At 45.9% G+C, this 16,333-nt stretch overlaps 1 protein-coding gene across 4 annotated transcripts; it reads right to left on the bottom strand.

The window, feature by feature from the left end:
* Positions 1 to 2,172: 2,172 nt before the first annotated feature.
* LOC100191234 (Diaminopimelate epimerase chloroplastic) lies at positions 2,173 to 15,272 on the bottom strand. 4 transcript variants are annotated; one of them, XM_008649867.3, is made up of 10 exons: positions 14,932 to 15,272; positions 14,592 to 14,759; positions 13,705 to 13,775; positions 13,264 to 13,321; positions 7,327 to 7,506; positions 3,886 to 3,970; positions 3,750 to 3,809; positions 3,414 to 3,487; positions 3,189 to 3,305; positions 2,173 to 2,357 (listed from the first exon to the last, which is right to left on the bottom strand). In XM_008649867.3, exons 1-9 carry the CDS (start codon positions 15,175 to 15,177, stop codon positions 3,189 to 3,191), a joined length of 1,059 nt encoding a protein of 352 aa, XP_008648089.2. In that variant the 5' UTR covers positions 15,178 to 15,272; the 3' UTR covers positions 2,173 to 2,357. The 4 variants fall into 4 exon arrangements, with proteins under 4 accessions (XP_008648089.2, XP_035818524.1, XP_008648467.2 ...); XM_035962631.1 differs by having other exon boundaries at positions 3,886 to 3,961; XM_008650245.4 differs by having other exon boundaries at positions 2,289 to 2,660; positions 3,886 to 3,961.
* Positions 15,273 to 16,333: the final 1,061 nt, after the last annotated feature.

Genomic DNA, 16,333 nt, shown 5'->3' with positions numbered 1-16,333 from the left:
CTAGTCTACACGGTCCAAGACAGGACCGAGTGTGGTGGTAGAGACAAGAGCAGCGACTGGATACCCCGAGGGGATACCCCGAGCTGGGTATCGTCAGGAGGTGCCGAAGGAGGTGCCGAAGGAGGTGGACCGAGGGGATACCCCGAGCTGGGTATCGTCAGGAGAGCTGACTGGATCTATGGCGAGCATGGTGGTATACCATCCAAAGATGGTCTAGGCCACATGGAGATGCGATCAGTCCACAGGTTGTGAGCTAGGGAGTGTCCCCCTTGCCGTCGCCAACACGGCCACCCCTCCGCCACTGACGGTCGCCACCGCCAACAGAGTCGAAGGTTGCACCCCCACCAAGGTCAGTCGTAACAGGTGGGTGTGAAATCTAGCCAAAGGAACAAGCGGGCGCAAAGACGAACCCCCCGAAGTAGGTGTGGATGGAACCGTACGCGTGGGCTACCCCACGAGTTGGAGCTTAAGAGTGCAGTGGTCGTGTCGGAGCGAAGCTGAGTCCCCTTAGTGACCTTCTCGAGGATGACGTCATTGCAGTTCGTGTGGAAGGACAGGAACAGGGTCGATCGAGTGATCAAGGTCCGTAGGTGATTGTAGCGCTTGTTGAGGCCCCAGAGAAGGTTGAGGGCGAGTGTGCGATTGGAGACAGGCTCTCCAAGATCAAGGATGAAGTCTGCCATGCCCTTCATCTGGCGATAATATTCGATGATGTTGAGATCATCCTGCACGAAGGTCCGGAAGGCGACATCGAGGTGGAGGGCATAAGCCTCATGGTTGCCAAGGAACAACTACTCAATGGCAACCCGGCCCTGGTGGGCAGTGCCACCGTAGCTCGATGGTGATAGTCCTGAGGATTCAGGAGAGGACCACGCTATCCATGCGGTACTAGGAGGGGATAGTGGGGGATACCATGTCAGAGAGAACAAGGTCGTTGAGGGCGTAGCGTTGCAGGGTGAAAAGGATGAGGTCGCGCCAACAGGCATAGGAGGAAGATGGGTCGAAGAGAACGGGAACCAGAGATCGGATGTTCTGAACACCATCGTCTGCATATGAGGTTGGTGATGACGGCAGCCTCATACGCCAAAGGGGGGTCAACCACCTAGTACTCCAAGAGTGGGTCAAGGTGGTGCTCGACGTCCACGAGCTATAGAGCGAGCGCATCCGCAGTAGCACGCTCCTGCTCCTAGGCAAGGGCCACAGCGTGCTCACAGTCGTGGGCAACAATAATCGCAGCCTTGGCAGCCGCAAGCATTGTAGAGAGGGTGGAATGAGTAGCGACAACGTCGAGGGAGGGACGATCAACGGTCGGTTGAGGTCCGAAGGCTACAGCAGTACCAAAACCTAGGGCCAGCCGATGAAGCAAAGCCCTAGTAGGCCTAGGTCCAAGGTGCCAAGGACCAGGCCGCTGGAGCTCGGTGACTCGGGCCAGCACACGAGGCTGGCAACTCCCAGGTCAGAGGGCAGCAAAGTAGAATGTAGAGGCACACCCATACCGATTGGTCCTAGGCCGATAGTGCTAGGACCGACGGGCAGTGGACCAAAGACATCAGGGCCTCCGACCGGTGGCGCAGATCTGACACCCACCAGCAAAGCAGGGTCCATACCCAACAACGGCATGCCAGGGGCCCTAGCCTCTAGAGGCGGCTATCCCTAGGGAAGCACAAAGACAGGTGCTGCACCAACGATCAAGGCCCATGACCGGCCGAGGAGAGGAAAGGAGGGGGAATAAGGAGAGGGGTCACCGGCAAGAAGAGGGGCATCAGACATGGGGGCAACTACCCAAGGAGGCCAGCGGCTAGGGAGAGAAGAGAAGGCTAGCTTTGATACCATATTAGAGGATTTGGAAGAGAAGAATCAAATGCATTGATTAGTGGTAGGAGTTACAATATAGGAGCCTGCCTATGGTTTCCCTATCCCTAATAGGCTATACATGGGCTGGGCTCTAGACCCATAACACAGCCAGACTAGTCCAGACAGTAATAGTTTACATGAGCTGGACTCTAGGCTCATAACACACACAGCCAGACAGCCACAGTAATACAGCCTAACAGGCAGGACCGCACTGCTGATGCCTTTATGTTCAAATGTTGGAAACAAAAACAGATGTATAAACCCTTCAAGTTGAAACCTAAGAAGTGTCCTGGAGTTAGTAAAAGCAAAACACAGAAATTATATAAGCACAGAATGTGACACTTTATTAATTGTTGCAGGTGAAATTAGCAGTGAGTCATAACCAATAACCCATGCTGTCTTTTGTCAGAAGCACTTTAGATGACAACGATTTCCAGGAAATAGGCAACATTCATACCAGCAAACTAGTAAGCCCATTCATTCTGCAGTGCATCAAGATAAATCTGTAGAAAACAATACTGAAGCTGCATTGACGTTAACTTGCAAAGAAAAGAAACAGAAAATGGTTGGAAAGACATGCTAACAATGTAGTTCAAACCTGACAGACTAAAGGAGTACAAAAGGTGGACAACACTAGAATGCTTCAAAAGGAAGCCTCTACTGCTACCCAAATCAAGCAACCATAATTTAAAATATCTAAACGAGTGTACTGGCACCAGAACATTCAGTTTCATGGATATTGTAACCAATCTCACAAGCTTTGAGTGGCAGCCAACCCTTCTATCTTGGTCCCCACTCCCCAGTACCTAATAATGTTTGGAAAGCATATAAATTAACAGTAAAATAGTAGTGTGTCATGGTTTAACAAACGATTGGATAATTGGTTGAGTGAAACCTTAGTATAATGCTAACTATTAGGTCACAAAACAGCATTTCACGTATAAGGTAATAACATGCAGATGTAGTTGCAAATAGAAAAGAGTACAGGTGTGATTCTTAGATTACTACAAATTGATATATTGGCAATGCAAACTTCAATACCAGTACAACTACTTTCGAAAAAAAATACCAGTACAACTAGATTTCAGTATCAACATGTTACCATGCTTTTGTGTCTGCTATTATACCTACTTCAGCATTAAATTGTATGGTATTTGAGTACACAGTTCAAATGTTTCTTTTCAGGTAGAAGTGTATCTGATTATAATGGCCACACAGTATTCATCCCTATCTTATATTTAAAAAATGTATCCACCCATATCAGTGTGACAGTGTCTAATGTTGACTATAATTGTTGAGATGCAGGTAGGAATCTTAGACCTCATAAAACTGACCTAGTGAACAACAGATCCATAAAAGACGGCCTCTGCAGGACCAGTCATGTAAACATGATTGTCATCCTCCCTCCACTCAATTTCCAATGGCCCGCCAGGCAAATCAACTACACATTTCTGTTATGATTAAAAAAATAAAAGATCAAGGTATAACACAAACTATAGACTGTAGTAAATATGAGTGAAATGCCAAAAAAGCAAACACAAAAGGCAAGAAAGACAAACCCGCTCAGCTCGACCCTCAAGAACAGCTGCAACAACCACCGCACAAGCACCAGTACCACAGGCAAGAGTTGCTCCTACAGTCAAACCTTAAAGTTCATTTTGCATACCCACTCCGCATAAATATAAAAAGAGGTGTCACTTAAGATCAAAAATACAGTATATGCATTTGCATTATGGAGTTACATTGTGGTACTGATGACATATTGATACCTAGACCCAAAATATGAGTAAAATCCAAAAATCTAGATGCAGGAGGCAACAAAAGAGAAGACATTCTAAGATTCAAGCAATGGCATATGCTACAGTTAAAGGATGTTAAGGGAAGATTAATCATACCAGCACCACGTTCCCAGACTCGCATTTTGAGGTGTGAGCGAGACAAAACCTGTACAAACTCTGCAAAAAGAAAGTCAATTAAATAAAATACAAATACAAGGATTTATCCACAGAAACAGAAGAAATTAAGAGTTACCTGTGTTTGTGCGAGCAGGAAACATTTCATGATGCTCAAATTTAGGCCCAATTTCGCTGAGTTTTAAATCGTCGATCTGCAAGGTCTGCAGGAGTCCAGTCAAGACTAGAATCTATGATTACAATCAATGATTTCAAGTCGTCCGACTAATCGCGATTAATCGCGATTAGTCGGGCTGGTCGGTAATTAGTACACGATTTGCTGGACGACTCGACTAGACAACCTAGTCGTCCTGGTCGTCCGACTAATCGTCGACTAGGGCGACTAGTCGTCCGACTTATGTGTCCTGGTCGTCCCGGCTAGGGTTTAGTTATTGGCTTTTTTAGCCCATCTACAGTCACTGCACGTCTCCTCTCCTAATCTAACCTAGCCGCCAACAGTCTCTGGCTCTCTGCACGTCTCCTCTCCTCTCCTGCCTTGCACGACCCTGCAGTCCTGGACTTTGATTGCCGCCGGCTACACCGGCGGGCGGCGGCTACAGCACCCTGCGTCCCTGCCCCTTCTCCTGGAGTCCTGCAGCCTGCTGCAGTACTGCAGTCTCCAACCGGCTGTGGCTGCGTCCCTTCCCCTCTATGTTTTCAAGTCGTCCGACTAATCGCGATTAGTCGCAATTAGTCGGGCTAGTCGGTTAGCAGAGCTCGATTAGCACAACCGACTCGATTAGAGTACCTAATCGCCCTGGTCGTCCGACTAGTCGACGATTAGGGTCGATTAGTCGCTCGATTAGCCGGTTCTGCGCGACTAGGTTTAGGATCTAGGTTTTTTTATTTCGTGCCTTCGTGGGCTTTTTTGGCGGGCGGCCCGACTACAGGGAGTTGAAACGCCAGCGGCCTCTACTTAAGAATTATAAGCCTATGTTGCTCAGCATCTGGTTGTGAAAGAAACTGGAGTGATTTTGCAGCAGTAAGTACTGTTTTTTTGTTTGTTCATACTTCATACTTCAGAGTTCAGAATTTCAGATTGAGTAATAAACTAATAATGTATGTCACTATGTCCATGTGCAGATCCATACAAAAAAGAGAAACAGACTGGAGCACAAGAGACTAAATAAATTGGCATATGTAAGCTACAACAGAAAGATGGATAATAGGTTCACAAATATAAGAGAGCTAGGTTCCAAGGGAAAGAGAAGCAATCCACTGTTGCTTGAAGAGTTTACATGGCAAAATGAATGGGTTGAAGAAGAATCTGATGGTGATAACATTTGGGATGCCGTGGATGAAGCTCTAGGTGCAAGTCAGGGTCTCCGAGGCCGAAATTTGCCTAGGACTGCTGCTGCTGATGGTTCCTCCTCTCAAACCCAGACACAAACCTATGTTAGAACCAGAAAACGACCCAGAAATGCAGCAGCTACAGCTCAAGACATACGTGAAGAAGATGACAATTCTCCTGCTGAAGATGAACAAGAACAAGAGACAGCAAGACAAATGAATGATGATGACGATGAAGGCGAACAAGAATCAGGTGTAAGGGGAGCTGCAGGTGATGAATTTCAGTTGGATGCAGTGTTCGGCTAGGCGCCGACTAGGCGGCGATTAGGCGCGCCTAGGCGCTAATCGCCAGGCTGCCGCGTAGCCTAGGGCTCTGTGCGGCGTCTAGGCGGCCGCAGCGACTAGGCGACGCGCAGCCGCGCCTAGGCGGCGAGTTGGCGGCGCGCAGGCGCCTAAGCGGGCGCGCAGGCGAGCGCGCGGCAATTTTTAGCGCGCGCGCGCGGGAGTATTAGCGCGCGTGCTGTGCTGCCGCTCGGTCTCCCTCCCACATGGTCACGAAAATTGCCTCGCTGCTCATTCCCTCCGGCGCTCATCCCCTCCGGCTGCTCCCCCGCCGGCTGCTCCCCTCCCTGCTCCCCCGCCGGTGAGTTCTCCTCCCCCGTCGGCTGCTCCCCTCCCTGCTCATCTTGGATATGCTCTGCTCGACTTGGATATGCTCTGCAGTTCGCATCTCCTCTGCAGCTCTGTTTCCCTCCTCTTCTGTTTCTTTCCCCGTCTTTCCTCTGCTTGTGCTTTGTTATATAGATGCTGACTGGAAGTGCTTGAGTTCTTTGTTTTTACAGCTGATAGCACAATGGTATGTTATACTCTTCACTCGAATTCCAATATGTTGGTGCAGTGGTTAGACGGGGGGTTCCCAGGTCAAAATCTGGTTGGTAGTATATAGTAGTTATATAGTCATATATAGTAGTTATATATATAGTATATATAGTTATATACATAATATATATAATTTATGGCTATATTGCCAAAACGCCTAGAAAAGCGCCTAGAAGCGCCTAAGACCGAGTACTCCCGACTAGGCGCTAGGCAATGGGTCACCGCCTAGATTCCGCCTAGCGCCTAGCTGAACCTTGGTTGGATGAAGATCTTCTTTAGGTAACTGGGTGGTAATGTGTGTTGTGTGGTATCTGGGACTTGTAGTATTAGTAACTAGTAAGTGTTTCTCTGCTGTTTTCAGTATTGCTGAATTCATGTCATGTTTACCCTATCCTTCATAATATAGTATATGAAGTTCATATATATTATATACTATATAGTATAATAGTATATATTATATACATAGGTCCTGGTCTCCTGGATGAACAGGACGACCAGTAAATGACCAGGTCGACCAGAGATCGATTAGTCGACCTAGTCGACGACTAATCGAGATTAGTCGCCTGGTCGGTCCCCCAGTTCGACTAGCTGGTCGAGCGACCAGAAAACAGAGCTTCCCCTTATCCTAGTTGTTTGTTCTAATTTATATAATGTATACAGGTATATTTATATATATACCTATATAAGTATAGCTACTAGTCTAGGACGACCAGGGACCGACTAGGACCGACTAGGGGTCGACTAGTCGCCCTAGTCGTCGCCTAATCACGACTAGTCGCCCTAGTCGTCGCCTAATCACGACTAGTCGCCTGGTCGGTCCCAGGGTTCGACCAGGCGACTAGGCGACTTGAAATCATTGATTACAATATATAGTTACATGGACATTTGGTTAGACTGTAAAGTACTATTCATCATGCACATAGTTCAACTAGCATAGAACTCTATTCAGCTCATGGTTGCTACTTGCTGGGTTACTATCTGAACATATGGACCTCAACAAATAGACAATAGCCAAACCATATTGATTACTGAAGCATCTCTACAAAAACTCTGTTTATCTCCTAAAGTGTTGCAACACATAATCCTGTCACACAGTTTTCACAAGCAAAAACGATAGATTGTGGTAATCATGAACAAAATGGATCACAGGGGTCACTGGTTTGAACAATTAGCAAGTTCCAAATCTGAAATTTTGATGTACAAAATGTAACAACAAAGAATGTTGAACCAACAATTAAAGATTCAAAAGTTTCAACAAAGACTTCATATACCCACAGATGGATCCATAAAATGTGCAACTTCAAAAGAAACAAGCTGACATGAATAGGATATGAATTTACAAGCTGATTACCTTTAACTCGTTTGCCCCAAATGTGACACAGTGGGGGTTGCCCATGCTAACACATGTGACATGCCATGTTAAGCCCTCAACTGCCAACTCAGCTTGGATAACAGCTTTGTTCTTGGTAGCTACCAGTTTTGTGGGGATGTCTGCTCCAGAAAGGATGGGCTCTCCCATATCAACCTTTACCTGAAAACAAGATGTGTATAAAATTTTATGAGGTATAACTTAAAGATTGGATAGGCTTACCCATGTCAAACAAGAATGAGTGTATTAATTGGTTTTGAACTTGAAAAGGTCCAAGTTAAATAGGAGGCAAATACATTTTATGCTACTCAAGCCAAAGAAGGCTCAAGGCAAGATTTCGCTAGCTTAAAAGTGGGCCAGAAAATAACAATATCCTGACAATGTATACCAATAGTAGAATAAGAGCTTAACTAGGGCCTTTGGCTTACTGTACTGAACTAGTTTTGACTTGCTACACTCAAGTTAGGTAACCTTTTTTGGCTACTAATTGGTTCACAACATTTTTGTGCAGTACAACAATTTATTAGCACATTATCTTGCATGCAATACACACGTATTATTCCAACAAATTGACTGTCTTTTGTAGAGGATAATAACTTGCCAGTCAACCTGCCACAAAAGGTTAAGCTTGCTACGCTAGCAAAAATAAGTGTCATTTTGGTCCAAACAACATGTTTATCTACTTCAGTTATAGTGGTATATAGTATGTCGATCAGTGTTATTAAAACTGTTAAGGCCCATGTGGGCCATATTAGTTGTGCCTATATATTCTACCAAGTCCTAAGGACTAATCGCACTCACTCTAATCCAAGGTTAGTAACATGGTACCAAAGCAGGTTAGGGTTAGGGCCTATTTTTTTTCAGCCGCATTCTCCTGCAGGCCGCAGTCAACCGAAGTTCTCTGGCCCATCCCCTCCGGCCACCGTCACACCCACCCGGTTGTCGTCACGCCGCCTCTCTGCCCCATCTCAGGCGCCACCGTCTTCGTCGTCTCGTCCAGATCCAGGGTGCCGGCGGCCTCTACTCGCCTCCGTTGTACGGCGTCGGTGACCCGCCGTGTTCGTCGGATCCCGGGAGCTGCCCGCCTCCGTTGTAGGGCTTCGCCGGCCTCTGCCCGCTCAGATCCATCCCTTCGCTGTAGGGCACCGTCGCCACCATCCCAAGGTTGGGCGCCGCCACCTCCTCTGCGCGGCTGAGATCCGGCCGCCGGCCTCTGCCCGCCCAGATCCGCCCGTTGTTGTAGGGCGTCAACCACTACGCGGCTGAGATCCTAGGAGCTAAGATCCCACTTTCCAGGGAGCCTCTACCCTCCAGTCGTCGTTGTCTGGTGCCTGTCTGTTGCATGGTTTAAGGCGTCACCTAGGCGTCCAGGCGCTCAAAAACTCTGGACGTCCACTGTCGCCTTTCTCTTATACATGTTCCTTCATCTGGGTCCTCATCTTTGAATACACCATCATCTACCACATCCCCATCGGATGTTCTGATTCCCGTTACAAATCCTTCTACTTCAAAACCTGCTTCACATTTCGATTCTAAACCACCTATCACCAAAACATACATTCATCGTCCTCGTTCTGGTCCCACGGTTGGTCCTGACGACGATCATGTTGCTGATGTTTGTACTAACAATGATGACTCCACTGTTGTTTCTAATGATGTACATATTGATGATGAGTCACAGTCTCCTGATGCGTTGCCAATTCATCTGAGATATCATCTTCGTGATCGTAGCAAAATTGAACCTCCGGCTCGCTATGGATTTTCTCGTGTTGCTGCAGTAATTGTTGAACCATGTACTTATCAGGAAGCTTATGGTATTCCTGAAGGCGGCTTGCTATGAAAGAGGAGTTGGATGCTCTTGATCGTACGAGCACTTGGGATCTTGTTCCTTTACCCTCACATGCAGTACCTATAACATGCAAATGGGTCTTCAGGATTAAGACCAAATCTGATGGTTCGGTTGAGCGATATAAAGCTCGTCTTGTGGCTAGAGGTTGTTAGCAAACTCAGGGACTGGATTATGATGAAACCTTTGCACCGGTAGCACACATGACGATTATTCGTACTTTGATTGTTGTTGCAGCGTCTTCTTCTTGGACTATCTCTCAGATGGATGTTAAAAGTGCCTTTCTTCATGGTGATTTGCATGAAGAAGTTTATATGCACCCATCTCCAGGTGTTGATATTCCTTCCGAACATGCTTGTCATCTTCATAAAGCTTTATATGGATTGAAACAATCCCCTCGTGCTTGGTTTCAAAGGTTTGTCATTGTAATAGGGGAGTTGGTTTTCCCCCTAGCGATCATGATCCTGCTTTATTTATTCATTCCTCTTCACGAGGGTGCACTTTGCTCTTTTTATATGTTGATGACGTGTTGATTACTGGTGATGATCTAGAACATATTTCTCAAGTAAAACAACATCTTAGTGAGCACTTTAAGATGTCTGATTTGGGCCCTCTTGGATATTTCCTAGGTATTGAGATATTACAATCTACAAATCTACAAAGGGATATTATCTCTCATAGTCCAAATACATTCAAGTTCTTATTGCTCGCTCTGGTCTGAGTGATAATCGCACAGCTGCAAGGCCGATAGATATTCACTTACAACTTTGTCCGAATGATGGTTCACCACTAAAGGATCCATCCAGATATCATCATATCGTCGACAGTCTAGTCTATCTCACCATCACTCGACCGGATATTGCACATACCATTCATATTTTGAGTCAATTTGTCTCTGCACTTTCAGATTTTCCCTTTAAGTACCTCGGTTTGCCTTTGTCTCCCAAGAAACTCACAAGGGACCAGGTTTAGGCCATTGTTGATAGGGTGGCCAGCCTTCTGCCAGGATGGAAAGTTGCGCTCATGACCAGGGCTAGTAGAGCTATTCATGTGCAGTTCGTCATGACGGCAAAGATGATTTATGCTGCTTTGGCACTTGACCTTCCTGTCTAGGCCATCATAGCAATCGATAAACTGAGGAAGGGCTTCCTCTGGAGGGGCAGGAAAGAGTTTTGTGGTGGTCATTGCCTCCTAGCTTGGCCTAAGGTTACCCGCCCCAAAGAACTGGGTGATCTTGGGATTAGTGATTTAAAGAAGCTCGGTTGGGCTTTGAGGGCTCGTTGGCCATGGCTGCAGAAAACAGACCCCAGTAGGCCTTGGACGGACTTCCCCACTCACGCCTGTAAGGTGGTACAGAATCTGATTGTTATAGTCGTTACTACTAAGCTCGGTGATGGAGCCAATACACTTTTTGGAAGAACAGATGGTTGGATGGGAGATGTATTAGGGACATAGCTCCTGCAATGTTTGATATGGTGCCCATGCGTCTTGCCAACAAACGGTTGGTCAAATATGCTCTCCCTAATCTCCATTGGATCTCCCGATGTAAAAGGAGCAATTTCAGTCAGAGTCATTGCTGAATTCCTGGAACTTTGTGAAGTGCTTGAGGCAATTGTTCTTCAGCCTGGAGTAAGGGAACGACATATATGGAAATTCAGTGCTTCAGGGGATTATACAGCTAGTTCTGCTTATAAAGCTCTCTTCCATGGTTCAGTTCAGTTCGAACCAGCAGAACGAGTGTGGAAATCTTGGGCTCCTGGGAAGTGCAAGTTCTTTATTTGGCTTGTGGAGCATAATATGTGCTAGACAGCTGACAGGCTCAGAAAGAGAGGGCTAGACCAGCCAGAGCATTGTCCCTTGTGCGACCAAGAGGCTGAAACTATAAATCACTTGTTGGTCAAATGTGTTTTTGCCAAGTAGTTATGGTTTGATTTCCTTAGTTCAGTGGGGCTGCAGGAGCTGTGTCTAGCTCACGAGGATTCCTTCGAGTCGTGGTGGAAGACTAGCAGCTCTCGGGCATCTGATCTTCTGAGGAAGGGTTTCAATTCTTTAGTAATCCTAGGTGCTTGGACCATATGGAAGCATAGGAATAGATGTGTCTTTCATGGATGTAATCCTAGCTTGGTCACAGCCCTTAGGGTGGCTAGGGAAGAGGCGGTGCTCTGGTACTTGACTAGAGCCAAGGCCCTGTCTTTCCTCTAGGTCGAAGAGTTGCTGGCTTAAAACAGCGATGTGGGTCGTGTTTTCTCCGTGTTAGTCGTTGATCATTAGTCAGTCTCTAGTGTTGGGGTGTAATGTGCATGGTGTAATGGGGTTCCTCCCCCTTTCTTCTTTTAATGCAAAGATGTGCAGCTCTCCTGCGTATTCCAGAAAAAAAAGTGTCTCTGCACCTACTTCAGTTCACTATGGTCACTTGATTCGTGTATTGAGAAACTTAAGGGGCACAACATCTCGAGGCTTATTCAATGGTTGTGATAGTCCTCTTCGGCTTCACGCCTACTTAGATGCTACTTGGGCGAGTGATCGCACTGATCGTCACTCTATTACAGGTTATTTTCCTTGGTTCCTCTCATATTGCATGGAAATCTAAGAAGCAGACCGTTGTATCTCGGTCTACTGCAGAAGCAGAACTTCGAGCCCTTGCTACTACTACTTCAGAGATTATATGGCTAAGATGGTTATTAGCTGATCTGGGTGTCTCTTGTGATACTCCACCTCTCGTGTGCGACGACACTAGCGCCATACAGATTGCAAATGATCATGTTAAGCATGAGCTTAAAAGCATATTGGTGTTGATGTTTTCTTTACTCGGTCTCATTGTCAACAGAAAACTATTACTCTTCAACATGTGCCCTCAGAAATGCAAGTTGCGGACTTCTTCACAAAAGCACAAATAAGAGAACAACATCGACTCAACTTGATCAAACTCAATGCTTCAGATCCTCCACTAACACCTTGAGTTTGAAGGGGGTGTTAATGCCCATGTGGCCCATATTAGTTGTGCCTATATATTTTACTAAGTCCTAAGGACTAATCGCACTCACTCTAATCCAAGGTTAGTAACAAAAACTACGTTTAAATGTCAAAACGCTAATTAAAGGTTGAAACCGCGTTTTGGTGTTCTAAACTATAAAACACATTGTTTCATGCGAGTTTTAGACCATCAGCTACTTTTGGGCTCAGTCCGTTAGTTATTTTTGGGTCCAATCCGGCCCAGTCTCCACACGCTTGCCCTACTCCCCTGCCCTGAAGCCTAATGGCTAGTAGCACACCGCTCTACTCTCTATCATCGCTGCCGCCTAAAGGTGTTGTTGTTGTCGTCTGCAGCACCTTGTGTGCCCTCGCCCTCCACGCCGAGTGTGCCCTCTCGCGGCGTGTGCAACCGCTTCTCCATGCTGTGAGCAGTCCATGTCGCTCCTCTCCCTCCATGCTGCCCTCTCTCTCCACGCCTCTGTTTGCTAGCAGCCGGTGGCCAACACCTAGCAGTCAACTCCTCTCATCCTCCTCTACCTCTGTTTTGGTAAGCTACCAACCTCTTTGTTTTGGTATTTAACTTCATGTTATTGTCTGAAATTATGATATATTGGTATTTTTCCTATGTTGCTTAAAACTACGTTTAAACTTTGTTTAAACGTTTAACAGTCAAAACTTCTCTCATGAGCGTTTCAACGTTTTATCGTTTTAATAACCTTGATGTCAATAACAAACTGCAGAAGAGTGCAAGACAAAAATCAGTTGCACATGAGGGAACAAACCTTACCAGACAACCACTCAAAGTAAAGGCATTAACTTTGCTCATGACCAAACAACATAACTAGCGAGGCATGATTATAGTCTTCTAGAATTAAAAAGGGCCTATCATAATTATACTTTAAAATGACTAAACAGGACAGACCCAGTGTCGAAGGCTCCCACATGAGTGGGATTGAGGAAGGGATAAACTGAGGCAAGCCTTCCCCGAAATGCAGGAAGGCTGCTTCGAACCCGCGACCTAGTGACTCAGTGAGGCAGCACTCACCACTACATCAAGCTTGTCCTTCAGACTCCAAAATTACTGAAAGAAAAATATTTACCTGCCCATCACTTTGTATTTCAGGAATGATCTTCCCAGCACCAGTATGAATAGTGAAGCTGAAATGTTTGAAGACTAATTTCAGGGTCCATAACAAAAAAAAAATGATGCATCCACGTATTATCATAGTTCTAGCATTCTTGTGTTTCAAGTATATTAATATTAAACTCAGATTCAACAACTACTGCTCTGCCTAAGTTGTTTCAACATAGCAGGTCCCAAACTCCCAAGCCTGGGTAAGGAGAAGTGTTGTGATAGAATTGGCAAGCCCACGTAAAAAACTCGATCATTCTTATGAAGATGAAACACGAAAGAAGCCCAAAAAGAAATATTAGACTCAGATTCCCCACAAAACCAAATTAGGCAAAGAACAAAAGGTCTCAAGTGCATTTTTTTGTGTAATTCATTTTAACTGTTTTACAATGCTGCTGCAATGCATTACCTATGTGTCCCCTGCAGATTTTCAAGTTCGCCTATAAACCGAGCAAAGCAACGGACTCCATTACCACACATCTGATGAAAATCAAAAAAGAAATGATCGATCAAAATTTAGTCTATGAGAACAGTTCAGATTAACAAGCTGTATTAAACATTTTCTGGTTGTCCATATCCTGGAGATTAAAAAAGATAAGGAAAAAACATTGCGCGACATTTAATATTCACTTTCCTTCACTCTACTTGATAGTTAACAGTGCAAAAAAGAAACATATATATCTGATCATATAATAAGCATTTGTTTAGGATTGGAAACATTATGACGTTTCAAATGTTTAACAGCCAGAACATATGTGATCATATAATAAGCATTTGTTTAGGATTGGAAACATGATGAAACTTGAATTGTATAACAGCCATTCACCACTGACAGAACAGAATTTAATACTAAAACATAGCCCCAGTTTATGTTAGAGAGTGAGACATGTACGGTATACAGACCATAAATCTGGTAAGGCCGTTAAATAGTGGATATAGTAAAGATACACCAAGTGACCAATTCTGGAAAATATTCTGATGATGCTTAGATTGTTAGGTGTCCCAATCTACACTAATCGGTGCCTGGCAAATTAAAAGCTTGAGCTAGCAAGTTGATTTGAAGGCTGAAGTTTGCATCTACCAGAATTTGAAGAACCTCACAACTACACATCTACATGTTTTCTCCTTTTGCATTAAAGCTCACATGATAAAACCTGCACCAGCTTCGCACTATGCTTAGCTTAGCACAATTTGGTGGCTGAGAAGAATGGCTACCAATAAGAATTGCGAGAACATTACATCCACGACCGTGCAATAGAATTCAGTATTGTGATGAAATGGTGGAGACACGCGCACCTCTGGCTCGCTGCCGTCAGAGTTGAAGATCCTCATGGTGTAGTCGGCATCATTGACCCCTGGCATGACGAAGATGACGCCGTCGGCACCAATGCCGAAGTTTCGGTCGCACAGCTTCGCGGCCTCCTCCGGCGTCACCTTCGGCACCGACGAATCCCTGTTGTCCACCTACGAATTGAAACAGGAAACAGCAAACAAAACCGAAGTATCGTCAATAGCAGAGCATTCGAAAATCAAAACAGCACGGATTGCACGAATTCTCAACGGCGGGTCACTCCCAAAATGAACACCTCACGGGGCGGAATAGCTGAAGAGTGTTGGGAAACGGAAACAGGCGCACCATAATGAAGTCATTGCCGAGGCCCTGGTACTTGACGAAGTGGAGAGCGCGCTCGGACTCGCGGCGCTCCAGGAACGAGGCGGCGGCGCCGGACCTGGGGGCGGACACGGCCATCGAAGCGACGGCGCGGCGTGGGGCAGCGGAGACCCCGCGTAGCGGAAGGCGCACGCGACCGCGAAATGGAGTGGTGAGGTTCGGGGTGGCGACGGAGACTCCGGCAAAGGCTGTGGCGGCGGCGGACGACATGGCGGCTACAGCGGGTGCGGTCCGGGGGAGAGGACCTGTCGCGGTCGCTGTCACCGGTACATAAACCTGAATTTTTTGTTTTTAACACTATTTTCGAAAAATATTTATTTAGACCCGAGAAATTTTATATGTAATTTTGGACCCGATACTTACCTCGACGCCATAGCCTATGGCGCCGAGATGTGACGTGGCACTAACGCCTCCATGCGCCTAGGCTGACCTAGCATCGACGCGGCCCCGATGCGGCCTCGTAGCTCGGCGCCACAGATCTTGGCGCCGAGCTACGGAGGCCTATAAAACCGGTCGCGCTGCTGGCCGAGAAGAGCTCATCGCCTCTCATTTCAAAACTTCGTCAAAAGTTGTTGTATTTAAAGTTTCGAGTTGCGACACTTCGTAGACCAAGGTATGGTGTCTAACTGATTTATTTTGTATATTGGGTTGTACTTTTTCGATTATTAGTTTCCAATGTTGCTCATAATATATATAGTATCGTTAATATGATGAGTATATTTCATTTGATAGTTTGTGTAAACCTATTATAAAGCCTATTAGGTACAAGTGATAATTATAATCGTTTATTAGATGAAAGACATGTACCGGGAGGCGTTATGGCAGAAGAGAGGTCGTCCTCGGGAGTTATATCCGGACGTATCTAGTAAGGATGCTCCTGAACTCTCTGTGACTAATTGTGACTGTGGCAGACTGGCTTGGGTATGTCAATCCAAACATCCAGACACGGCTGCTCGCTGCTTCTACCTTTGTGGCGGTTTTGACGTACGTAGCTTATGACTTGTGACTTAATTTTGTTCGAATTTATTATTTACTAGATGTGTAATAGTGCTTCGTTCCATTGTTTTAGGGGCACCTGAGGTGTTTTTTTCCAGTGGATCGACGGTCCTGATAAATTTGACCCTCGATATCTTCTTTTCGCTAATTGGTTGTGTGGAAGGACTAGTCATGAGCGTTTTAAGCGTTGGGTACCTCCTCCCTCGAATCCTCCACCAATGACGGATGCGGAGAAGGAGGTAGCAACAGACAGAATGATGGACTTACCGCCTCGATACGATTGTGGAGACCGTGTTGTCATCGACGAAGACACTGCGAAGCAGTTCATGTGTCCGAACATTGATTATGTGAGCCCATCGATATGCTAAAT

The sequence above is a fragment of the Zea mays genome, chromosome 1 (assembly GCF_902167145.1).
Source record: "Zea mays cultivar B73 chromosome 1, Zm-B73-REFERENCE-NAM-5.0, whole genome shotgun sequence".
NCBI classification, from domain to species: domain Eukaryota; kingdom Viridiplantae; phylum Streptophyta; class Magnoliopsida; order Poales; family Poaceae; genus Zea; species Zea mays.
Note: the sequence above shows the minus strand (reverse complement) of the source record. Positions and strands in the feature narration are given on the sequence as shown.